The 22,271-nt window shown below is 36.0% G+C and overlaps 2 protein-coding genes and 1 non-coding gene across 3 annotated transcripts; all 3 read left to right on the forward strand.

Annotated features, from left to right (window-relative positions):
- The first annotated feature begins 608 nt into the window (after positions 1-608).
- Positions 609-6,184, forward strand: LOC132178604 (E3 ubiquitin-protein ligase BRE1-like). Its single transcript, XM_059591063.1, has 6 exons — positions 609-983; positions 2,293-2,563; positions 2,657-2,750; positions 3,862-3,962; positions 5,306-5,562; positions 5,816-6,184. Exons 2-5 carry the CDS (start codon positions 2,321-2,323, stop codon positions 5,531-5,533), a joined length of 666 nt encoding a protein of 221 aa, XP_059447046.1. The 5' UTR covers positions 609-983; positions 2,293-2,320; the 3' UTR covers positions 5,534-5,562; positions 5,816-6,184.
- Positions 6,185-7,703: 1,519 nt separating this feature from the next.
- On the forward strand, positions 7,704-15,812 carry LOC132179053 (uncharacterized). Its single transcript, XM_059591673.1, has 13 exons — positions 7,704-7,774; positions 7,916-8,023; positions 8,128-8,236; positions 8,326-8,389; positions 9,100-9,201; positions 9,285-9,349; positions 10,294-10,383; positions 10,699-10,778; positions 10,874-11,090; positions 11,672-11,727; positions 13,214-13,309; positions 13,464-13,644; positions 15,529-15,812. Exons 2-13 carry the CDS (start codon positions 7,962-7,964, stop codon positions 15,658-15,660), a joined length of 1,254 nt encoding a protein of 417 aa, XP_059447656.1. The 5' UTR covers positions 7,704-7,774; positions 7,916-7,961; the 3' UTR covers positions 15,661-15,812.
- A 6,337-nt stretch (positions 15,813-22,149) lies between these two features.
- TRNAS-AGA (transfer RNA serine (anticodon AGA)) lies at positions 22,150-22,231 on the forward strand. The gene has a single exon. It is a non-coding gene; the product is annotated as a tRNA-Ser (tRNA).
- Positions 22,232-22,271: the final 40 nt, after the last annotated feature.

Consider the following 22,271-nt stretch of genomic DNA (forward strand, 5'->3'; position numbering starts at 1 on the left):
ATAATGGATATTACCACACATTCCAAAAATAACTACATAACCCATAATTTTGACAGAACTTGGACATAATTTGATTTAAAAGAGGGAGAGAAACACAAATGAGTTGATTGATACAATTAAAAATCCATGCAACATGACAAAAGAAAAAATGGCAAGAGGGGCCCGGCTAAGCAAACATTCACAATGAAATTCAAAGTGACTAAGAGTGCATTTGGCATTACAATTTTATATATAAAAGGTATGATTTTAAACTAAATCGCAAGTAAGGAAGTGTTTTTTTGAAAACGCAAAATTTTAAATGTTAAATTGCGATTTTAAAAGTCAAACCATGATTTTGCTAAATGCTTAATTGTGCTTTTAAAAATCACGTATTTAAATTTAAACAGACCATAATATTAATTAAGCTTATGCCAATGATTATCTATGATAATAGTTGAACTTATGCCCTAATACATGTCGGACCGGTTTTGAAATTTTTTATTAGACATCTAAACCATTGTCGGTGACGTAATCGTTTAGGTTATCTTAAGAAAGTTTTATCTACCACCAAAGAGAAAAACAAGAAAACAAAAACAACGATGCAATTCGGTCAAGAAAATTATTTTGCACAACAACCCGTGTCCGGTCCATGTTTAAAGGGCTCTCATAAAGAAGTCGTAGCCAGCCAGCATGCCTTGTTAGAGCGGGAGAGAGAGAGAGAGAGAGAGAGAGAGAGAGGGGCAGGCCAAAATGTGAAAATGAGAGCACGCTCGAAGACATTGAAACGGCAGCAATACTATTAAATTTTCTGGAAAATGACGAGGAAACCATAAAGGAAGACTTTGGGCTGCAATTGTATTCTAAACGCGTACGCATATATATGGAAAGGCAGAGAAGAGTCTCCTTGTTCTTATCTTCTCCTTTTCTCTTCTTCGATAAGATAGTTGTCAACTCTATTATCTATTCTTTGAATCTCACCACAGATTCTGATTTTATATCCACAGGTATGATCCTCTCCTGTCTATGTATGTATTGGGTATGTGTAAGTCAATGAAAATTTATGTTTGATTGGTTAAGGCTTATTGGTTTTTTTTTTTTTTTTTTTCTTCATTCTTTTGTTTGTTGGATTATCAGAAGAATTTCGTTATTGGGTATTCATTCTTAGCATTTGAACATGGGTGTGCCGTGTGTGTACGAATCGATTAATTTCCAATTTGATTTCTTGTGCTACTTTGTTTTTCTCCCATCTTTCTCGCATATTCATTTTTGGTTGAAACCTTACAGCCCGTTTGGTTTGGCTGAACCAGGTCTGAAGAATTCTTCTCTAGTTCTTCGTTAGATGGAGAATCAATTAGTTTAAGGATCATTTTCGGTTTGGATTTTGGGTACGTTTGGGAGTGCGTTTTCAAAAAAATAATCTGCGATTTTAAACCAAATCGCAACTTTAGGGTGTTTGGGATTGCGATTTTAAAAACGCAAATTTTAAAATGGCAAAAAAATCTGCGATTTTCATAAGCTGATTAGAGGGTGCTTATTTGAAAAAGTGCGAATTTAAAACAAAATTACAATTTATATTAAAAAGATATTTGACGCACTAGTTACCTTTTTTAGAACGGGAATGAAAAAAATACCAAGAATACCCACCTAAAATATATTAAAACCCTTATTTTCTCTTTTCTTTTTTTCTTCATCCTCTTTGTCTTGTTTATCCTTATTGGTAATTTGGTCATGAAACCTCAATTATATGCTAATGTTATCCAAACACTCAATTGATAAAAAAAGTACTTTTTAGTATGTTTTACCAAACGCCTGTGTAATTTTAAAAAGTAGCGATTTTAAAAACGTAATTTTTAAAAACGCAATTTTTAAAATCGCACTTATTGAAATCGCACTCCCAAACAGGCCCTTTATGTGTGTTTTCGAAAAGTGTGAAATAAATACGAACAACATTTATTAGTTCTTTGGCCATTCTTCTCGTAAAACACGATTATTTATATTTATTGTGAGAATAATGCATTGTAATTAATATTTATTGGAAGAGTTTCTATTAATGAGATTACCCACCAAACGTGTTCTTATCTTTTTGCATATTTTGTTTTTGAGTTTTCAAGAACAATATCCAAACATTGCGTCGAGTGCGTGTGAGTGCGTGTGTGTGTGTGTTTTTTCTTGAAGCAATAGGTATGTCGTCTTTTCAATCAAATTCTCAGTAAATTGGGTGGTTAAATAGGCTGTCCTAAATTATAGATTCTTGAAAGAAATCAGATATATGATTCCTTCCTTAATAAGCTATAAATGTCTCTGGATGTTTAGGGTCACAAGACTTTAGAAACCAGCAATTATGATTCTTAGCATGAGCTTAAATGGATCAAGTGCATGTCCCGAAGGGACAAGAGACTCTAAGAGGAGAACGATGGTATTAGACTTGGACCTTAATTATCCGCCTCCTGAGGAGAACACAGCTCTAATTGATCTTCGAGATGTACGACCTCGAGAGAATGAACACTCACAAAGAGAAGCTCTGCTTAATGCCGAGTTCATTGATGAAGAAATTGTTGTGATCTCCCCAAGGAAATTTGCGGAAGTATGTATTATAGTATTTATGATATCTACCATTTCATGTGAACTTACATGTTTTTTAACTGAAATGTTCTAAATGGGTTTCTCCTGTTGTTAGGCAAAGAACAATTCTCAAAGAAACCGTTCTCAGAGAAGCTGTGGAGTTATAGATAGGCTCCATGAACCTGCAGAAGCATGCAGTCATGTTTCAGGTCAATTGGCTCTTTTTCCCCTATATGCTTGTGTTAAATGTGTGTGTATTCCTTACTTATCAAAAAATAAAAAAATGTGTGTATTCCTTATTCTTGAGATGCAATGATTGCCGAGTTTTTCTCTCTATAGGGCTGTTTCTTTTCTTTTTTTTCCTTGTCATTTTATTTGATTGAGGCATTTGCTTGAAAACATTTATTTTGGTGAGAATCAAATATCCTTTTAATGTTAGTTTTCTGTGAGACTCAGAAAGCATTGGATATCAACTTTGAGCAATTGACTTCAACTTCAAACTCCCAAAAGTCTCAACCTACTAAATAATGTAATAAAAGGAACTCTGAATGCATGAAATTAACTTTGAGCAATTTATCCATAATAACTGTAGCTTGTCCTTCCATTATTGTTCAACTTCACAACTCTAAATTCTAATTAGTGTTTCAGTGTCCACGCTATATCTTAGTAGCTCTATGCTTGACTGATAAACTGCGTACATGAATGTTTACATTGTTAGAATGCTCTCTCTCTCTCTCTCTCTCTCTCTCTCTCACACACACACACACACACACGAGCACCATGATTGCTTACATGCCATTGCCACAAAGTTTATACTGAATGTCAGTCACATCACATGTTTGACTTGTGCTTACACATTGCTCATCCTGACATTATTATTCTTTCAGAATCTTGTTATTTTGTTGTGGGTGCATAGTAGCAAGGGCAACATGAGTAGCAGTGAAATTAACATATCGCTGTCAATTTTTGCCTCCATTTGATAATTTATTAGGAGCTTGTTTTTTTAGCTGCCCTCCCACTCCTCTTTTTATAAGTTCTCAAATGGTGCTCTGCTGTAATCAGTTCCTTAAAAATTCATGACTACTTGAATCTTGGTTTCTTTCTGCCATACAAACTATAATGCATTTCTTGGTCCTTTTTTTTAGTAGTCTACTATTCTTCACATCTTTTCCAATATATCGAAATGTACCTTGGAATGTGTTGTTCTCCACTTCCTTTCTGTGAAAAAAGTGACAGGTGCATGTGTCAGAAATGCATTTTATATGTTGTTTCTTGTTATCAGAAGTGCACTGAAATAATTTCTAATTTGTAAATGGACAGAATTAGTCGCTCTTAGCCACATCAAGCACAGAAATCAACGAGGCAAGGCAGTTCTTAACTGGGAACTTTACATGAACGCGGAAGTCACTGACAAAATCAAGGTCAGTACTGTAGCAATTTTTTTGCTATGATATTGATTTTTGCTTGATTATGCTGTTATTTATCTCTATATGTTTCTTTCTTTTTCTTTTTCCCTTTTGGGATCTGCCCTTTTTGTTGGTCTTTGTCATGATATACTGATATGCTCTTCAGTATTTATTTTTCCCTTATATGAGTTGAAACTTTGAAATTGTACAATTAGCATAAGTTTTAATTAAAATTGTCAAAACACGGGTCTGACTTCTCTTCACGTTTGACTTATCAGTTGATTTTTTCCTATTATATTCATGCATGAATATGTACATGTGTGTGCATTCAGAGGTACTATGAGATTAGACCTATTATTATATTGGCTAATGAACGCTAGAGAGTGCCCGCCTCTTCAGAATAGAGTGGCCTGAAAATAAAAAAGAAGGAGAATTTTTTATAATTGAAGAAAAAGGATAGTGTAGGTCAATGTGTTTCTTCCTTTCTGCTGTTTGATGCCTCATATTTTCACCCCTTATTTAGATTCATTTGGCTTATATTTATTGTTTTCAGCAGATTTCTCTTCATCTAAAATATGATTAATGTTTATGTGGACTCCATGATTTGTATCCAAACATTTAAAAAATGACCATTCTTCTCCATTCCACTCATTTTTTATTTGGACTCCATGATGTGTGTCCAAACATTTAAAAAATGACTGTCCTTCTCCATTCCATATCATCTGTTAACCCTTAGTGATTTTTAGAAACACTGGACAACTCAAAAAGGAAATTGAAAATGAGAGAAAAATGTTACTAGCAATCGCTGATCAGGTACACAAGTATACTTTATCAGGTAGTGTACAAGGTTTGTTAGGCATCAAGCTAGTTGATGTTAAAGTTGTTTTTCTTTATGTAGCTCACATGCATGTGTAAACAACATTTTCATGCCATCGATCTCTGTGAACTGGTTGCCTGGGTGGGGTATGATATTCTGTATGAAGATCATTTTTGAGGGCCAACTCCTAGTGAAACTTAAAAATGCTGTCAAATGTGTTGAATAATGCCCCATTATTCAGGCACATGTATTCCAAGTGATACTCTTCCGGACCATTCATTCTTTTTGATAAGTTTTTTTTTTTTTTTGATAAGTAGGACCATTCATTCTTAAGTATTAAATTATGCATGATGGCCTTAAGTTTAGTTTGGATTCTTAGCCTGAATCATCTGACCAGTCATGAATAACTTGCTAAGCATTGGTTGTGACGGGCTAGTTAGAAGTCTTAGCATCAGATTCTGGATGTTTCTAATACTAGCAAGTGTACAAGCAATATTGCAATCATAACGTTAAAACTAACCCTTGCAGTTTTTGATGGCAGAAAAGTGATGTTCCCATGCCTCATTCTGAACCCCAGCATGAAAGACCTATCTTCAGTTGTGCGATCTGCATGGGCCAGTTGATTGAAGAGACATCGACAAAATGTGGTCACATCTTCTGTAAGAAATGCATTGAGGTGGCAATAGCTACTCAGCACAAATGCCCTACCTGTAGGCATAAACTTAGAAAGCGAGACATCTTCAGGGTCTACCTTCCAACTGCCAGCTAATTGAACTTTATACTGCGTGATAGCAAACTGTATGTATTTTCTCTGAGTTCTTGTTAATTGCTCTGCTGTAGGGTTTTTAATTACATAGGATCTAATTTGGAATCTATTTGGGAATCTCATATTGGCTTTGTACATCTTCAAAGATTTCCCTCTGGCATCACTCTGCCTCTGCGTGTGTGCATGTGTCTATACATGCATTTTGGATATGCTTAACATCTGTTGATGGGAAGAAAGTTTGATTTATGAATGCACCTAATTTTATTTTATTTTATCTTCATGCAGATGGCTAGGGTTCACCAATGGGTTCAGTTATGGGCAGCTGTGATTGTGAACCTGTCAAGATTACTCGTGTTTGGATCTTGCTAGTGGATATAATGGTCTACAGATCCAGCTGGTCCTGGTTTGGGGCTCAAGGCTGGTTCTTCACTTTGCACCAAGTCCTAATGAGATTAAAAACAATGCTTCCTGATTCTTAGGTTGCAAGCCTAAGCATCTAGTTGTAAAATCAACCTGATTTATGAAATTCCTATATTTAAAATCAGTGGCTATTGTATGTTTGTTAATGTGATTGGGGGTTGTTTTGTTTCTGGTTTGAAAAAGTGTTATGAACTTATGATGGATAAATGCGAACAGTTTTTGTGTTTTTGAGTTGTTAATGTCTTTGATTTCAAAACAGAAAACAAAAGACATAAAACAAAGTCGTTAACAGACATGACATTAATTAATATGCGCAGGATTAGCATGTGATGTTCCTGATTAATATGCGCAGGATTAGCATGTGATGTTCCTGTTTGTTGCTTTAACAAAGTCTAGGGCTTGTTTGTTTTTGGGTTTTGTCACGGTTCTCTAACATGCTATATATACCTTGTGTTTATCTTAGTCACACAAGAAATTTTGCAGAGCATGGCAGGTCATTCTGCGGAAGTTGGATGTGTTTTAAGGTAATGAAGCATTAGGTACTATAGATTGTTGGCTTGGGTTATACCGTATTTAGAAGTTAGAACAACACTCTTAAATGTTGAGAATATCTGTTTGATCCTGCCTGTTCGGTTCAAAAGCCAAGTTGATTTCTGTATGTTATGGAATTAGTGTAAAGCTTTGGTTGCAGAGGCAGTGCTTCAGAGAGCAATATTGGCATCTTCATGGTTTTACTAGAATAAATCAGTTGGAAACATAAGGCAGGCTCTGAACATCCTTAGAAAGTTTCAGATGTACAATCTTAGAATATTTGAGAAAAATTCTGAACCCTCAGATTGAAAAAGATCGATCATGTAAGGGAGTTCAACCTTTATTGAAGAAAAAGGTGTGGTGATGCTTTGAAATTGGATGTGCCACCACTTAGAGCCCTTGTGGAGTACTCCTAGCTGGTTACTAGGCAAATGAGGTGCTGGTAAATCATTCTCTTTGCTAAATCCATATTTTGATCTGACTTTCAATGGGACAATATTATGGTTTAGGTTTGGTAAAGGTTTTAGGCCAAAATGGTCTAGGAGGATTTTAGTAAATATTAAATGTCACCCCTATGTTTTCACTATATCCCTCCCAAAACTAATGTGACTTTTAAAATTACTACTAGATTAAAATGTAATAATAATCTAATACAAATATAATGGTAATTTTAAAAGCCACAATAATTTTGAAAATACACAAGGGGACGGAACTCATCCTAGTTGACTTTGCACCCCAAGTTCAAGCTAACCCAATAAATTCTCATTAACAATACGCTTCCCCAAGATCAAGAAATTATTCAGTACTTTCTCTATAGACATTAGAAGGAGGTTAAAAAATCTAAGGCTTTTTGGTTGAAGATTCATTCACGAAATGCTTTGAAAATTCTTGAGAAGCTTTCCGGAAATTGTCTTGAGAACATTTTGCCCATGGAAATATATTTTTTATGTTAACAGTAAATTTTTTTAAATTGTTTTCTAGCTATCTTGTAAAATAAAATTATTTATAGGGATGACAGCCAAAGCTTTATTCATTCACCTTCTTTAGTTCTTTGAAAAAGGGTGGAAGAAATGCAAAATATATTTGGATAAATACTTTTGATGAAATGCAAAATATATTTGGTCCAGAAAACTGGATAAAAAAGTTATTTAAAAAAAAAATTAATCATTTTACATAAAAAAAAATATATATATATTCTAAAATACATAAACAATTGTGATTGGTCTTCAGCCTCTTCCTGTCCTAAGTAACACGAGACGACCCTCCCCATGCATTCGGCCGAAAGAACAGACGGTGAGAAAAGAGCGTAGTTTCAGTTTATGGGCCTAGCCATCCCTCTTTCTTGTGGGCCAATCCGTGCGGATTTGAGCCCATTAACTTCATTTTGAAATTCCCTCAAAACAAAACGTTGTGAATCCCGTAGTCCTCGTGCAGCTTAGGGCGGGAGTTTCAGGCATTTCAGTGCGACAGAGAAAACAAAATGGCAGAACCAATGGAAACCAATCTCTCTTCAGAGCCCCTCGACCTCCATGCCATTCACAGGTCTCTTTCTCTCTCTCTCCTCTCTCTCTGCGTATAGTGTGTATTTTTTTTTTGTTTTTGCATCTTTTTAATGTCTTTTTTTTTCTTTGGTTTTTGGTTTTCAGTCGAATAAGAGAGCTCGCAGATCTCCACACATGCAGCGGAGACAATATTACCGAACTAAGCCCTTCAGATTCGGAGAAATTACTGACAGACTGCGCTCTCGATCTCGAGGTACTGCTGAAAGTGCCTCCTACATTTTCGTCCATTTCTTATATTAGAATATATTGACGTTGTTAGTTTGAGCTTGTTGATTTATGCAGAGCAGAGTGAAGCAAATTGTGTCAGAGCGCTCCGATGTTAGTTCCTTAGGGGTTGACGACTTGGGTAAGTCTTCCTATAATATAATGTACAAGCACTTTAAGAAAAAATTGATTTTGTTTTTTTAAATTTTTTTTTTTTTTTTGAAGTTATTTTCAAGCGGTAGTAGACTAGTAGTGTCTAATTGTCCTTAACTTTGAATGATAAATGTAATTGCTTGGGTTCGTTTTTGATGCACTTTTTAGAACAGATTTTCTGGATTTTATAAGGTTAAAAAAGAAATAAAATGATCGAAAGATATATACTCAGTGAGCTAGTTTTCTGAAAATCAAGTGAAGGCCTGCGCCAACAAATGAGAAAATGCGCTGCGAAAGGAAAATTTTATATGAAATGGTACCTTAGAGAGCCTTGTGTTTTGGGTTCTACTATGGCTAACAAAAGAAGACGATCTAGGTTAATCCAAGGTTGTAAAATTTATTGTGCAATTGTGTGACCTAGGATAATCCTAGATTGTAAAATTTATTGTGCAATTGTGTCAGGTATAAGCATTTCTGGAAAATAAAAGGGTATGGAGATTATGATATATGGATTTTATTTTCTTGAGCATTTGTTTTCAAAATCAGTCAATTGGGTTCATTATTTATCAAAAAAAAAAAAAAAAATTATTTTCTTGAGCAACCAAATGTAGGATAAGTTCTTTGGGTTCTTATTCATTTTGCCCGTTGTCTATTTCTCTTACTTTCTCTTGGTTCTGAATTGGATCGATTTTAATATAGATGCATACTTGGCATGTCTAAAAGAGGAGCTTAACATGGTGGAGGCCGAAAGTACTGAGTTCTCCAATGAGATTGAGATTCTTACTAGAACTAATGTGGAAGGTAAGAGTAGCACTGACATTTTACACAAACATGTGCGTACACTTCCTTTTTTGCTGATTAAGTTTGTTTTCTTCTGTTTGCAGATTCTAATCGATTGGAGACAGATCTTGAAGGGTTGGAATATGCTTTAGATTTTATAGCATCACAGGTCAGTTCTTTAAAATAGATAAATTTTTAGAACTTCTAGTTTGGACTTCTTTGGTGGTAAGAGGAAGTCATGCTGATCCATCGTTTAACTGAAAGTATGGTCCTAGATTGAGTGGCATCAGAACAGAAGCTGACCCAGATTGTTGGGAGTATGGCTTTGTTTAGCTGATTTGAGTCGAGTTTGTTGGGAATCCCTGACATTGCATATCAACAGAGACGGACAGTTTCTGTTCTTATTATAATCTGGTATTTATCTTGTTAAGAACGTGCCCACTGATGTTACTTATCAAAAAGAGTTCTCACTGATATTGATTTTAAATGTTATGCTAGATTTCATCAACTAAAAACTCTCGCCAATAGTCATTACATATGCTTATTATCATAAATTTCTTAGAACATAGTATGCATGTTTAAAAAATAGATTTAATCTGGTAATGTGTAAATTGCTCTTTATTGATGGGCATATTTTCTGAAGCAATGTCATTAGGTTTTTGTCATGACTTAGGGAAGTGCTAGCTACATCTGTGTGATACCTAAAATGTACTAGTCAATGTAGTCATCACTGGAGCTACATGGAATAACTTATATATCCCAGTTCTACCTAGTACACAACCAATATGAGATTTAGTACATGCCCATGTTACGCCTTGACAATCCACCCATCCAATATGAGACTTAAGAGAACGCCTTCACAATTCAGGATATCATAGTTTTTGGAGGGATTAACAAATTTTTTCTTCCTTCAAATGAGAAAAGGGAAGAAAAGTGTAAACCCACTAAGAGAGAGAGAATAGACATAATTTTTCATTATAACATTGACAATGTGAGTAAACATCTTAAATGGGTGTGTCAAAATTTTAATTCTAGTCATCTCATTATACTTTTGTGTTAAGCTCTTTAAGCTATTTGAACCCTTAACATCTTATTTTCTGTGCCATTTTGTAGGGACTGAAGAAAACTAAAGCTGTTATTTGCCCTTCATCTGCAGAAGATCAGTTAAATTTGAGGAATGATTGTGTGGATCACAAGTTTGAGGTTTCATTCACTGAATCATTTTATTTGATAGTGTTTACTTTTTGGCAGTTATTGTAATTTGGATTTGTATCTTTTAGTTGAGAGTTCACAATCCCATTCATTCAAATTCCAAACTTCATGGTTTCTGTATGATCTGTAATCGTAATTTGCTTTAACATATCTCATTAGTTTTTGCATGCAATGGTGTGAAAATAGTGTGTGCTAATACACAAAAAATTGGAGCATTCTATTTTTCATATATGTCATACTTCACTAATCATCTGTTGACCTTGTGGCCATTAATGCCATATAAAGAGATTTGTTTTTACCTTGCAGCTATTAGAACTCGAAGATCAGATTGAGAGGAAGAAAAAGAATTTAAAGTCTTTGCAGGATCTTGATTATATGTACAGATGGTAATTCGGCCACTGTGGGCTCACAATTTTTTTTTTTGCTTGCATTTTATCTTATACACATGCCTTATATATGCTTGTTCTGTCAATTGTTTTAGGTTTGATGCCGTAGAACAGATTGAGGATGTGTTGACAGGTCTAAAGGTCATTGCATTCACTGAAAACTGCATTAGGTTGTCATTGCGGACATACATCCCAAAATTAGAAGGCCTTTTGTATCAACATACTACTGAAAACATCATTGAACCATCTGAAATGAATCATGAGTTACTAATAGGAGTTCGGGAGGGGACTATGGAGCTAAAGAGTGTGGAGGTATCAGACTATGGATCAAATTTTTGTGTCTATAAGTCTCTTACTTCTTAAATTGCCATTACGCATTATCCTTTAAATATTGTGCTCTCTTAATTTTTGCACACACTGTAACTTGATTTTCTTAGTAATAAGAGTTGCCCTTAGCGGCCCAGGATTTCAAGTGTAGGTTCTCACAATTTGTTTCTATGACGCATTATCCATGATTTTGTTTCTTAGTTACCACTTCCTATGGTTAATAAGTAGTTTTTTTTTTTTTGGGTAAAAAAAAAAAAAAAAAAATTGTATATCAATTCAGCACCAGTCACAAACTTCATTCTGTTTAGTGGATAGTACCTTATACATTTATTTTTGTACACCTTATTCACATGGACTATAGGCTGGCTTGCTCCTTTAGAGATCAATTTTCCTGATTTTCTTTTTATGTTCTCTTGTTTTTTCTCCCCTACTTAGTCGCTCTCTTGTATACTCCCTGTGTACTTGAGTTGCGCCCCTCTGCGCTCTTTAATGCATTATTACTTATCAAAAAACAAACTTCATTCTGTTTATGTCGGTTAATTAATGCTCTTAGTATTTTTGTCCAGATATTTCCGAATGATGTATACATAACTGACATTCTTGATGCTGCAAAGTCTCTCAGGTTTGTATTCGGTATTTCTCTTTTAAGTTTTAAATATCATTAAGAGCGCAAAACGCAACTCAGGTGCACAAGAAATATGCAAGAGAATCGCCTATTTAGACCTTATGCTTCATCTTTTTTAGGTTCACATATCCAAAACTAGCTAAATATCAGTTTTTTGGGGTCAGGGGACCGATTCTATAGAGAATGATTGTTTTTGGGATGAAAACCTCATTCCAAGAGTATGAAAGTATACTAATTGTATCTTACTTTCTGTAGAGATGTCAGTTAGAATACTTAAAGCCATATAGATTAGATGTTGCGTTATTCTTGTAATGGCAATGCATTTTCTGACTCTCGCTTAGTTAAATTAACAAAGTTGGTTACTATGGGTTAACTTAGGGTGTTTTTCAACTTGTACCATATCTCTTAACCGTTATTGTAAAACTGCACTCTTGTTAATTGTCTTAACCTTTTCTAGCTATTTGGATTCTAAATCATGCTGCAGTGTGTCTCTCCTTAGTCTGATTAATGTAAACAAATTTTGGAGCACATACACTGGAAATCCTCATTCTGTAAATGAGCAATCAATGTTATGATCGAAGATAATTGTGGATTAAACTAAACTCCCAGTCTGACAAAACTGGAACTGGAAACTTATTTTCGTTCATTGCAGTCTTCTATGGTTTGCATACTAACTTGCTTTTTTTATCATGTCTTATGTCTGCTGAAGTCATTAATTTTTGAATTCATGACAGATTATCTCTTCAGGCATCTTTCACAATTCATATGCTTCTTTCTTGTCAATTACAATTTTGTGAAGTTTCCTTCTAATTCTTTAGTAGTTGTTCTGGTGTACTTGACCATTCTCCTCTTATTAATTAAAACGACTCATTACCCATCAAAAAAAGAAGTCAGAATATGATAAAGTGGTCTTAATGTTTTTGCCTAGCTTTGCCCAAAGTTTTATAATCTACCTAATATAAGTAATGTTTTCCTCACCTTTCAAAAAGGGCTAAACAAGGGAAGAAAGAGAAGCTAATTTTTCAAACGAGCTTATTGGGACTCAAGTTCACCACATTTTTGATCCAGCAATCTCAAATTATGGTTTGTAGGACAGTAATTTGAGTCCCATGTTTATGGTGATAACGGTTTTGCTTAACTGGTGTCAGCTAGTGCCTGAATCTTCAGAAGCCATACTTCGGAGACTATTATCCTTCTAGCAATTAAAAGCTTCAGTATCTCAAAACTTTAACTCACGTCAAGTTCATCTCCTGTAACCACAAAATGTCAAAGTTTGACCTTACTTGATAATATCAATTTTACAGATGATGCTCTGTTTCTTTTATCTATTGTTTGTTATTAGCAAGATCTCTTTCTGCAAAGGCTTTCTGAATGGTTTACTGTCCCACAAACTGCATTACTTTTCATAAACATGAGATGTTACTTGGTGAAACAAAACCAATCAGCATTTTTTCTGATTTGATTCATGGATTCTACTCTGCAGTAAGTCTTCATTGCAGTGGTTTCTAACAAAAACACAAGATAGAATTACTCTCTGCACTCTAAGGCGACTTGTGGTAAAGAGTGCAAATAAATCAAGGTGAGACTGTTACCTATCACAAGTCTGTGTAGTTCTGATGTTCTGATATTTTGTCATTTGTAGAAAAGGTAAAATTATTTGATCAATTTTCAGTAGACTATACCATACCATCTTTGTCATATGGAGTTTTAAACAAATGTAGTTCCTGTTGCAGACACTCATTTGAGTACTTGGATAGAGTTGAGAATATAGTAGCTCATATGGTTGGGGGAGTTGATGCATTTATACAGATCCCTCAAGGTTGGCCAGTATTAAGTTCTCCGTTGAAGCTGATATCTCTCAAGAGCTCAGATCATTCAAAGGAGATTTCCTTAACTTTTCTTTGCAAAGTCGAGGTAAGTGTTATTTTTTCTTTGTTTTTGTTTTGCTTCCACATATTGATTTTTTTAAGCTTTACATTATAGCTTTCGGATGAAAGAAAGTTCCCCTAGTTTCAAAATTTTGAACTCTAAGAGGATTTGTCCCTACAATAGGAAAATGACTTCATTAGTATAAAGTAGGCACATTTTGAAAGACACAAGCCTGCCCATGGTTTCTGGAAAGAGCAATTACCGTCGTTTAGGCTTCTAAGACAAGCATAGACATTCCTGGAGGCTTTGTATCATTAACTCATACCTCTTTTCACATTTTTCTTTTAATAAGACCATATCTATGGAGCAGAGGCAAAATCAAAATGCTAGGTGGCATCTTGGCTGTAAGATAGATGATTAAATAGTCTGTTTGATAGTGCCAAATTGCAGAGAAGAGAAAAGAAAGTGAAGACGATAAAAAAAAAAAAAAAACGAAGCAAAACAATATGTTTTTACGTAGATATATCTTTGTATTTATATTTTTGTACATGACTATATGAATATATCGACATTTATGTATGTATATAGAAGTGTATATACGGAGTAAAAGGCCCTTAGTTGACACGCACTAATGTGGGGGAACTTCTATGAGGTATTTTTTTTTCTATAAATTTTTTACCTTTCGATTTTAGCAAAACTCAATATCACATGATTTCAAACGGTTTTTGTGAGGCTATTCTTCTATACCTGGAAGGGAATTAGGCTCTTTGTCTAATATTAATGAGTCAAGAGGTTCCCGTCCTTGTTCAGTATCGCTAGACACAAAGAAGCTTAAGTGAAGGATAATTTTACTTGGAGGAATGGGGTTGTGGAGTGGAATGTCATTTTTGTATGGCCCGTTCAAGACTGGGAGATGGATTTGGTTTCTCATTTTTTTGATCAGTTGTACTCTTACAAGATCTCTAGAGGTACTATGGATCGTGTTCGCTGGTCCTTGTCTAAGAAAGGCAAGTTCGAGGTTAAGTCCCTCTTCAAGGTCTTGTCCAATTTTGACCATGAGGTGTTTCCTTGGAACAGTATTTGGTGCACAAAGGTGCCTTTGCGAGTGGCTCTTTTCGGGTGGACCACGGCTCTAGGCAAAATTTTGACTCAAGATAATCTGCGTAAGAGGAACCTTGTGGTGGTGGAGTGGTGTTGTATGTGCAAGAAGATAGGAGAGTCAGTAGATCATCTTCTTCTCCACTGTGAAATCGCAAGTACTCTTTGGCATACTATTTTTAGTCGGTTTGGGTTGCATTGGGTCATGCCTTGCAAAGAGGGATTTGTTCGATTGCTGGTGGTCGGGAGGACGTGCTCGAAGCACGGTAGTGTGGAAGATGACCCCTCTGTGTCTTATGTGGTGTATATGGATTGAAAGAAATGCTAGATGTTTTGAGAACTCTACTAGGATTATAGAGGAACTGACTCATCTTTTCTTCTTTACTCTTTACTCTTGGACGGCCGTTTGGCTAGCTCTTTTAGTGATTAGTTTCTCTGACTTCCTCTTTCATTTCTCTCCCTCTTAGGCGCTCTCTTTTTATACTTCTCGTGTATATGGGTTGTGCTCCTCTGCACTTTTTTTATAACATTATTACTTATCAAAAAAAAAAAAAAAAAAAGAGTTAATTTTACAAGGTTTCTTTCAAATCCATTCATGACGTCTCATCTTTACCCTTTATTTTGAAAATCAAGAGCAAATTTGACAATTGTGGTGGAGATGATACATTTGTAAATGGTGAAAGAAACCTTATGAAGACCATAACAACTTTTCTTTTTTGTTTGGACCTATGAATCTGAATCTGAATCTGAATCTGATTGATTCTACATGTGCTTGATTAATTTTCTAATTGATTTTAACCCTTTTTTGGTTGCTTAATTTTGATCCATTAGGAAGTGGCGAACTCCTTAACCATACAATTACGGCAGGATGTGTCCACCTTTGTCGATGCTGTTGAAAAGATACTTGTAGAACAAATGCGCTTAGAACTTCATTCAGATGGTTCAGAAAAACGACTGCTATGATTCTCGATTATCATTCAAAAATGTCAAGAACTCAGGATTTTTATGTTGTGCGTATAAATTTGAAATTAACTTATTACTTTGATGAAATTCTAACAAAATAACTGGTGAAGCAGTTGCCAAAAATATATCGTTATTAAGGTTAGACAAGAATATTTGGCACAGTTGATTGACAAAAGTTTTACTGTCACTAATTATTTTTTGAGTCTCTTAAATGGTGCTTTCAATCCGTAGTACTAGTCCAATCAATATCTGAGGCATGAATCCCATGCTTTGCGGTATATCTTTTAGCATTTAATTTTCCTAAATTAATTATAAAACCAAGAACTTGTTAGCTCAAAAGGAAGGGAATAGTTTCCACTAACATTTGAGCTCTCTGCTTCATCAAATCAAAATTTAAGAGCTCAATCTTGATGAATCAATTCTAAATATAAAATCAAATGGGATGTGGATTAAAGATTCTCTTCAAATTTACTATGGGAGATGATCAAGTGATTGAATATGCAAGAGCATTCGTAGCAGGCTCTTTATATGAGGTTTCCTTTTCTAAGTTTAGGAAAAATGTCAAAAAATTACACACAGTAGACTCCTTAAATCAGCCATAAACATTAGGATTGTTACAGTAAATTTTACTGTAGCAATCCTTGTGATTATTAAAATGAAAAAAAAGAAAAAAGAAAAAAAAGGAGAGGTAATCTCTCTCCTCTCACATCTTTTTGTGCAGTGTTATCTCCATTGTTCTTTTTCATTCGTTCTTCTTCTTTTCCGTCCATTCCTCTTCATCTAGACAACAATCTCTGGATCTCTCGCTCCTTCGCAACTAGGACCTCCATTCACCATCTCAATCTTAAGCTTGAGAATCTCAACCTCCGCAGTGTTCCACGTTCGTCACTGCTTCACTGCACTCTCTAACTATACAGCTTTGATTTAAACTTTTTGAATAAATTATATCAACTAGGTCTTCTTTTTTGGATCGTAGATGTGATTGGTTCCAAGGCATGAGGTGAAGAGCTACCTCAACTTGCTTGCTTGCTTGCTAAAGAGAGAAGACATGGAAGAGAGGACCGCTAGAAAGAGACAAGACAGTGTGGGAGAGAAACAGAGATCAAATAAGAAGACCAAAGAAGATGATGGAGTAAACCCAAAAGGGGGAAGGACCACCCGTTGAACCTTGATTTTGATTTATAGAAATTTCGTCTCCCCTAAACCACAATCATTCTCTTTATTCTACGACCCCTGGAACTGAAACTATGCTAGCTCCTTTCCTAACTATCTCTTAAAAACCAAGCAATGAGTTTATGACGCTTCGCTTGCGCAGGAAAGGAAGGAGTTCATCGAGAAAGCCTCTTTTCGAGGTCAGCAATAGGGCTTCTTTCTGTAGTTGCCTGTGCTAAAGAAGCCTGCCTTCACCGAGCGAGATTCTAAGAGATTCCTCACTTCTTTATTGACAGAAGGGAGCTTACTCCGAGAGAGACTGGAGACCTGTATTAGAGTTAGATCTGGGGGCTTGAAGCTTGATTTTTATAGAAATTGGTTTGTTTGGTTGGATGTTCTATTTTATTGTGTTTTCCAATGGAGAGGGGAGCTTGGAGAAGATGAGACGATGAGAGAGACAAAGAAGAGAAAATACATGAAGAGAAAAAAAAAAAAGTAAAAATAAAAATGATATTTTAATGATATAGAGAATGATAAAAAAAAGTTATTGTGGAATGTATGTAGATAAAGAAGTAAAAAGTAGTTTGGTTTTCTGAACTTGGAAAAAATGACGAAAAAGCTGCTAGGAATGCTCTTATAACAAAGTTCACGTGCAAAAAACCGCTCCGCGCAAACAATAAATAATTTTTCAAGTCACAATTACAAACGTTGTGCGTGACTATAACAGTAAACTCAGAAGGTTGCTTTTTGGTGCATGACATAATGTAGACAATGACATTTATGACACCAAGAAGTTCGAAAATATCTTCTTTTCTCTTTTGTAAGTAAGTAATTGGCCTCAAAGGGAAGGGTAATGAAAGATTTGAATTAGTGACATGTGCTTCATGAGGTGCAGCCCATAGCGGATTGATCTGCCCCATTAAAACTAGAAAATGACCTCAAGATTCTCATACAAACGGTAGACCAAGATGAAATGAGCTTACCTAAACAATTTCTGACACCATGTAATGGAATTATTGATGACCCAGCAATGCCTGGAGGTAATGTAAAAAGTTTAAATCAGCTGAAAAGTATATATTGGAGAGTGGATGAGAAAGTACGTATTGAAGACACCGACTCCTGTCTTCCCAGGGATGTACAGTACTGTAACCCAATATATCCAAATGGCTTTTGATTGACAAACAGGGGTTGGAAAAAGTAGATGGCACAGGGATTTGATCAAATTATTCTCCTGTGTACTCTTTTTGGAGATACACGTTATGAATTCACAAAAAAAAAAAAAAAAAAATTTGAATTCAACATATTTTGCAACAACAGAACCAAAAGCAGAGCAACTAGAAAAGCTGGATCCTAATGTAGGTTACCTGTAACTTGTGCTTTTAGAACTCTTTAACTGTAAAGAAACTTGACTGTGTATGCCATTACATGCATGTGCCCGTGCATGCATGTGGGTGTTCAGAAACGGTTGTCGGTTGCCTGTTGTATAGCTCGTAAAGAAAGTGCTTCCATACCACACTTATCAATACGTGCATGTATAAGTGTATCCAGCATAAGCCTTTTGATCAGTCTTTGCTGAATATGAAATTCTTCTGCAACAACAGCTTTACTCCTAACGCCACATTGTAATGAGTTCAACATCAGTATTGGTGTGCGGAATCCAGCATACTTCTGTCCTCATAAATATGTAGCTTACAAAAAAAATTCTTCTAGAACTGCTACAACACAAAATTCCACACCATAGTGAGTCAAAATCAATATTTGTAATGTGTGTCCGGCAGAGTATCACCCCTCCCTAAACAAAAACAAGAGAATGAAAAAAAAACAAAAAGAATTCAAAAAGAAAACAATAAGAAAAACAAAACACCTTAACATGTGTACAGAAGCAGATTCGTTAATGAAAAACTGAGGGCTAGAGTTCAAATTTGCTCAGGTGATAGGAGTACCTTATGGAGTCAAGTGTTAATAGAGTACTAAGTACTAAGGATCCGCCTGCACACACTAGTGCAGACAAAAATTACTGCATATAACTATTTCAATGAAATAACCAAACATTTGCACAGAGCACTACATATTGCAGTAGATTTAATCATAAGGTTCGAATTTTATCTAGGTGCAAAGTAATATGTTCTTTAAGAGCTTTATACATGTTGAAGCACTCTTCTATGCGCACACAACTGAGTGTTTGTTCTGTTCAATCCAGGTTTTTTTTGTTTAAATTGCAAGATAAAATTCTTCTAGAGGAAGCAATTTGCAACGTCATGAAGCAGACACCATGATTCATATTCGAGTCTAATCACAAAAAAAAACATAAAGATTTACACGGCATCGAATTTTAACATAAAATTTTGTATGTGTAAGTGAGTCCAACAAGAAAAGAAAGAAAAAAAAAATGCTTAACTGATGTACAAAAGCATGAGGCCATATCGCAAAAGAGAAAAAGGAAATAAATTGTATTTGAAACTTGATGATATAAGTCCATAGCTTTCACCTCATCATATGAGTTAGAGGTGTTACCTCACCAGTTTAATTGAGTCACTTTCATCAAATGATGTGGGTGGGCTGTGCCATCCCCATTCCAAGTGGTGCCTGGTTCAACCTGGCCTGGTAGGGAAGAGATATAGAGACTATTGCTACCCAACTCAGTGATACAAACCGTAATAACGCTAACTGGTCCCTTTGCTCGCACAAGCAGACACTCACAGTGCAGGTGGAATGCCATGATTACCTTTACAAAGCAATTCATTCCCACAATGCATTTACATGTTAAATTGGCTGTGTTCTCTGCCGAAGTAATGCAACAACACCCTTCACGCATATATCTAAGAATATACTGCCAGGTAAATTTACATATTGAAAGCCTAGTGATAAGCATGTCCACAAATGTATCTACACATTTGAATAGGACAAACACCCAGCAAAAATTGAAAAACAATAGATAGATCATTAGGGCAAATATGAGCCTTATTCGACTATAACTGACTCTGATTTAATTAAGATTAAAGTTTACATGAGTTGAGGTTGAGAGTTATAGCTTTGACTATACAAGTAACATTCAAGCCAATGAGTTCTGACTCAAATGACACTTCCCCATAAAGAAGTAAAGGGTGAGTTGGAGTTCCACTGCATATGTGTGTAATTTAGAAACTAACAAAAAACTATATAATAGTCAAAATCCACTAACCTTAGAATACATTCAACAACCATCTGAACCTGTACCCATTTTGGCACCGGATTATATCAAAAAGATTTTTTTTACTAAAACAAAATATAGTTACATAAAAAATATAAATAGATAAATTTATGTCCTTATTGACTAGAATCCAAAGTACATAGATCAGTATACAACAGTAACTAATTGAAGAAAGTACACATTAGAATTCAACAATTCTCTGACCTTTACACTGCTTCCCATAACCATAATCACTCAGGCAAAACCTCTCATAACTTCAGCCTAGCAAGCAGAAAATATTCTTTCAAACAACACCTTAAGCATCAACAATGAATTGATCATCTTGATTATCTCCCTCAACCCTAGTATCACCATGAACCATACCATTCACATGGTGCAAATTCTGCATCATTTGTGAAAGATAATGGTTGCTGGCGCTAGTATGATCAGAAAGCCCAGCCGGGTGAGCAGTCCATTGAGAGACAATCCCAAGCAACTGGCTAGTAAGGTTCTGTTGCTCATGAAGAATTCGGGTCTGAATTTGGCCCATTTCTGCCCGGTGCTGACTCAGCATCTCATCAATCCTCTTCTTCCATTCCGACCTTCTCCTATTCATCCTATCCTGCCATTCTCTCTCATGAAGCAACTCTTCCTCTCTTCTTCTTCTCTCCCTCTCCTCACTCTCCCTCTCCATAGCTTCCCATTCTTGAATCCTCTGCTTCCTCAACTTCTCCCTAGCCTTCTCCTGCTCTTCCCTCTCCTTTTCCCTCTCTTCCCATTTCCATTCCCATTCTTTCTCAATCTCCACCCGAACGTTCTCTCTCCTCTGCCTCTCCTGCTCTCTCTCCACCTCATGCTGCTCAAACCGAGCCTCCAATTCCCTCAACTGCCCCAACTGGTTTGCAAGAAACCCCCATGCCTTCTTCTCCAACCCCTTCAACACCTTCCTCTTCTTCTTCGAATTAGACCCATTCATTTCCACTCCATAAGAAAAACCAGCATCCCTCCCCTCCCTCATCCGATCGTTCCCATAATAATTCTCCTCAGCTTCCTCCCCTTCATACTCAAACCCCAAAGCCATAACCCCATTCTCAACCCCATTAATCCCCGCCACCGCAAAGTCCCCATTCCCATCATTACCCATTTCCCCAAACACCACCATATCCATCCCCCTCCCCACATAACCTCCACCATTCTCACCATTCATAACCGACACCAAATCATTACTATTACCAGTCCCAACCGCCACATCCCCAAAAACCTCTTTATACCTCAAAAAATTTGACCAATGCGTAAGCCCCTCTATCCAATCAAACTCCTCCCTATTATTACACTCCTCGCCGCCGGAATTATCCAAGTCAGGCTTCTTGATCTTTTGCTTGACAAGCAAGTACTGGTGCCTCATGTTCTGGACCTTGGTGGACACGTCCTTCCATGTCCATTGCCAAGGATACGTGATAGGATCGCGAGTATGGTGCACCGAATTGACATAACAAGCAATGGGTTTGAACTTCTTCTCACGGGTTTTCATCTTGGCGAGGGTCCCCTCGGAGACCATCTCGCCGTACTTTAGGATTAGGGTTTTCTCTTCTGCCTCAGTCCATTTCTTTCTTCTTGGAGGAGTCATCATTTGGATACCAATAGTTGAGTACCCCTAATTCTTCCCAAAATTAGATTCCTACTACTAGTACTATTATCACAGCATAGGGAATTGTGTGGCATTTAAGAAGCGCACCCAGAATCCAGATGACGAAAATAACAAAATTGAGAAGCAAAATGAAGAAAAGGGCTTACTTACCTTAAGGTGATGGGTGGGTTGGATAGAGACCGGTGGAAGCTCCGGAGGGGGATTTTCTCGGGAAAATTGAGAGAGAGAAAGAGAAAGAAAGAGGAAAACTGGATTTTATAGCAAAAGAAAAAAGAAAAATAAAAAAAATCTGAGTGAATTGTTCCTACTAGTAGTTAGGAGTTGGAACAGTTGGGCTTTTTCTTGTGTTTGGTTAATGGGTTAGGCTTGAACCAGCAAGTGCAAATGTTGGGAATTTTTATGGGATCTTCCGGAGGAGGAAATATAGGTGGCCACGAAAAATGTTTTTGTTGGTCCAAAAGATGGTGTGTGAGTTTTAAAATGGAACTATTATTAATTTAAATAAAGCGTCGGTCATCCAGTGAGCATGCCGGAGTGGTTATCGGGCATGACTAGAAATCATGTGGGCTTTGCCCGCGCAGGTTCGAATCCTGCTGTTCACGGTTTTTACCTTTTTTTTATTCTTTTTTTTTCCAAGTAAAC

Source organism: Corylus avellana, chromosome ca4 (assembly GCF_901000735.1).
Source record: "Corylus avellana chromosome ca4, CavTom2PMs-1.0".
Lineage (NCBI taxonomy): Eukaryota > Viridiplantae > Streptophyta > Magnoliopsida > Fagales > Betulaceae > Corylus > Corylus avellana.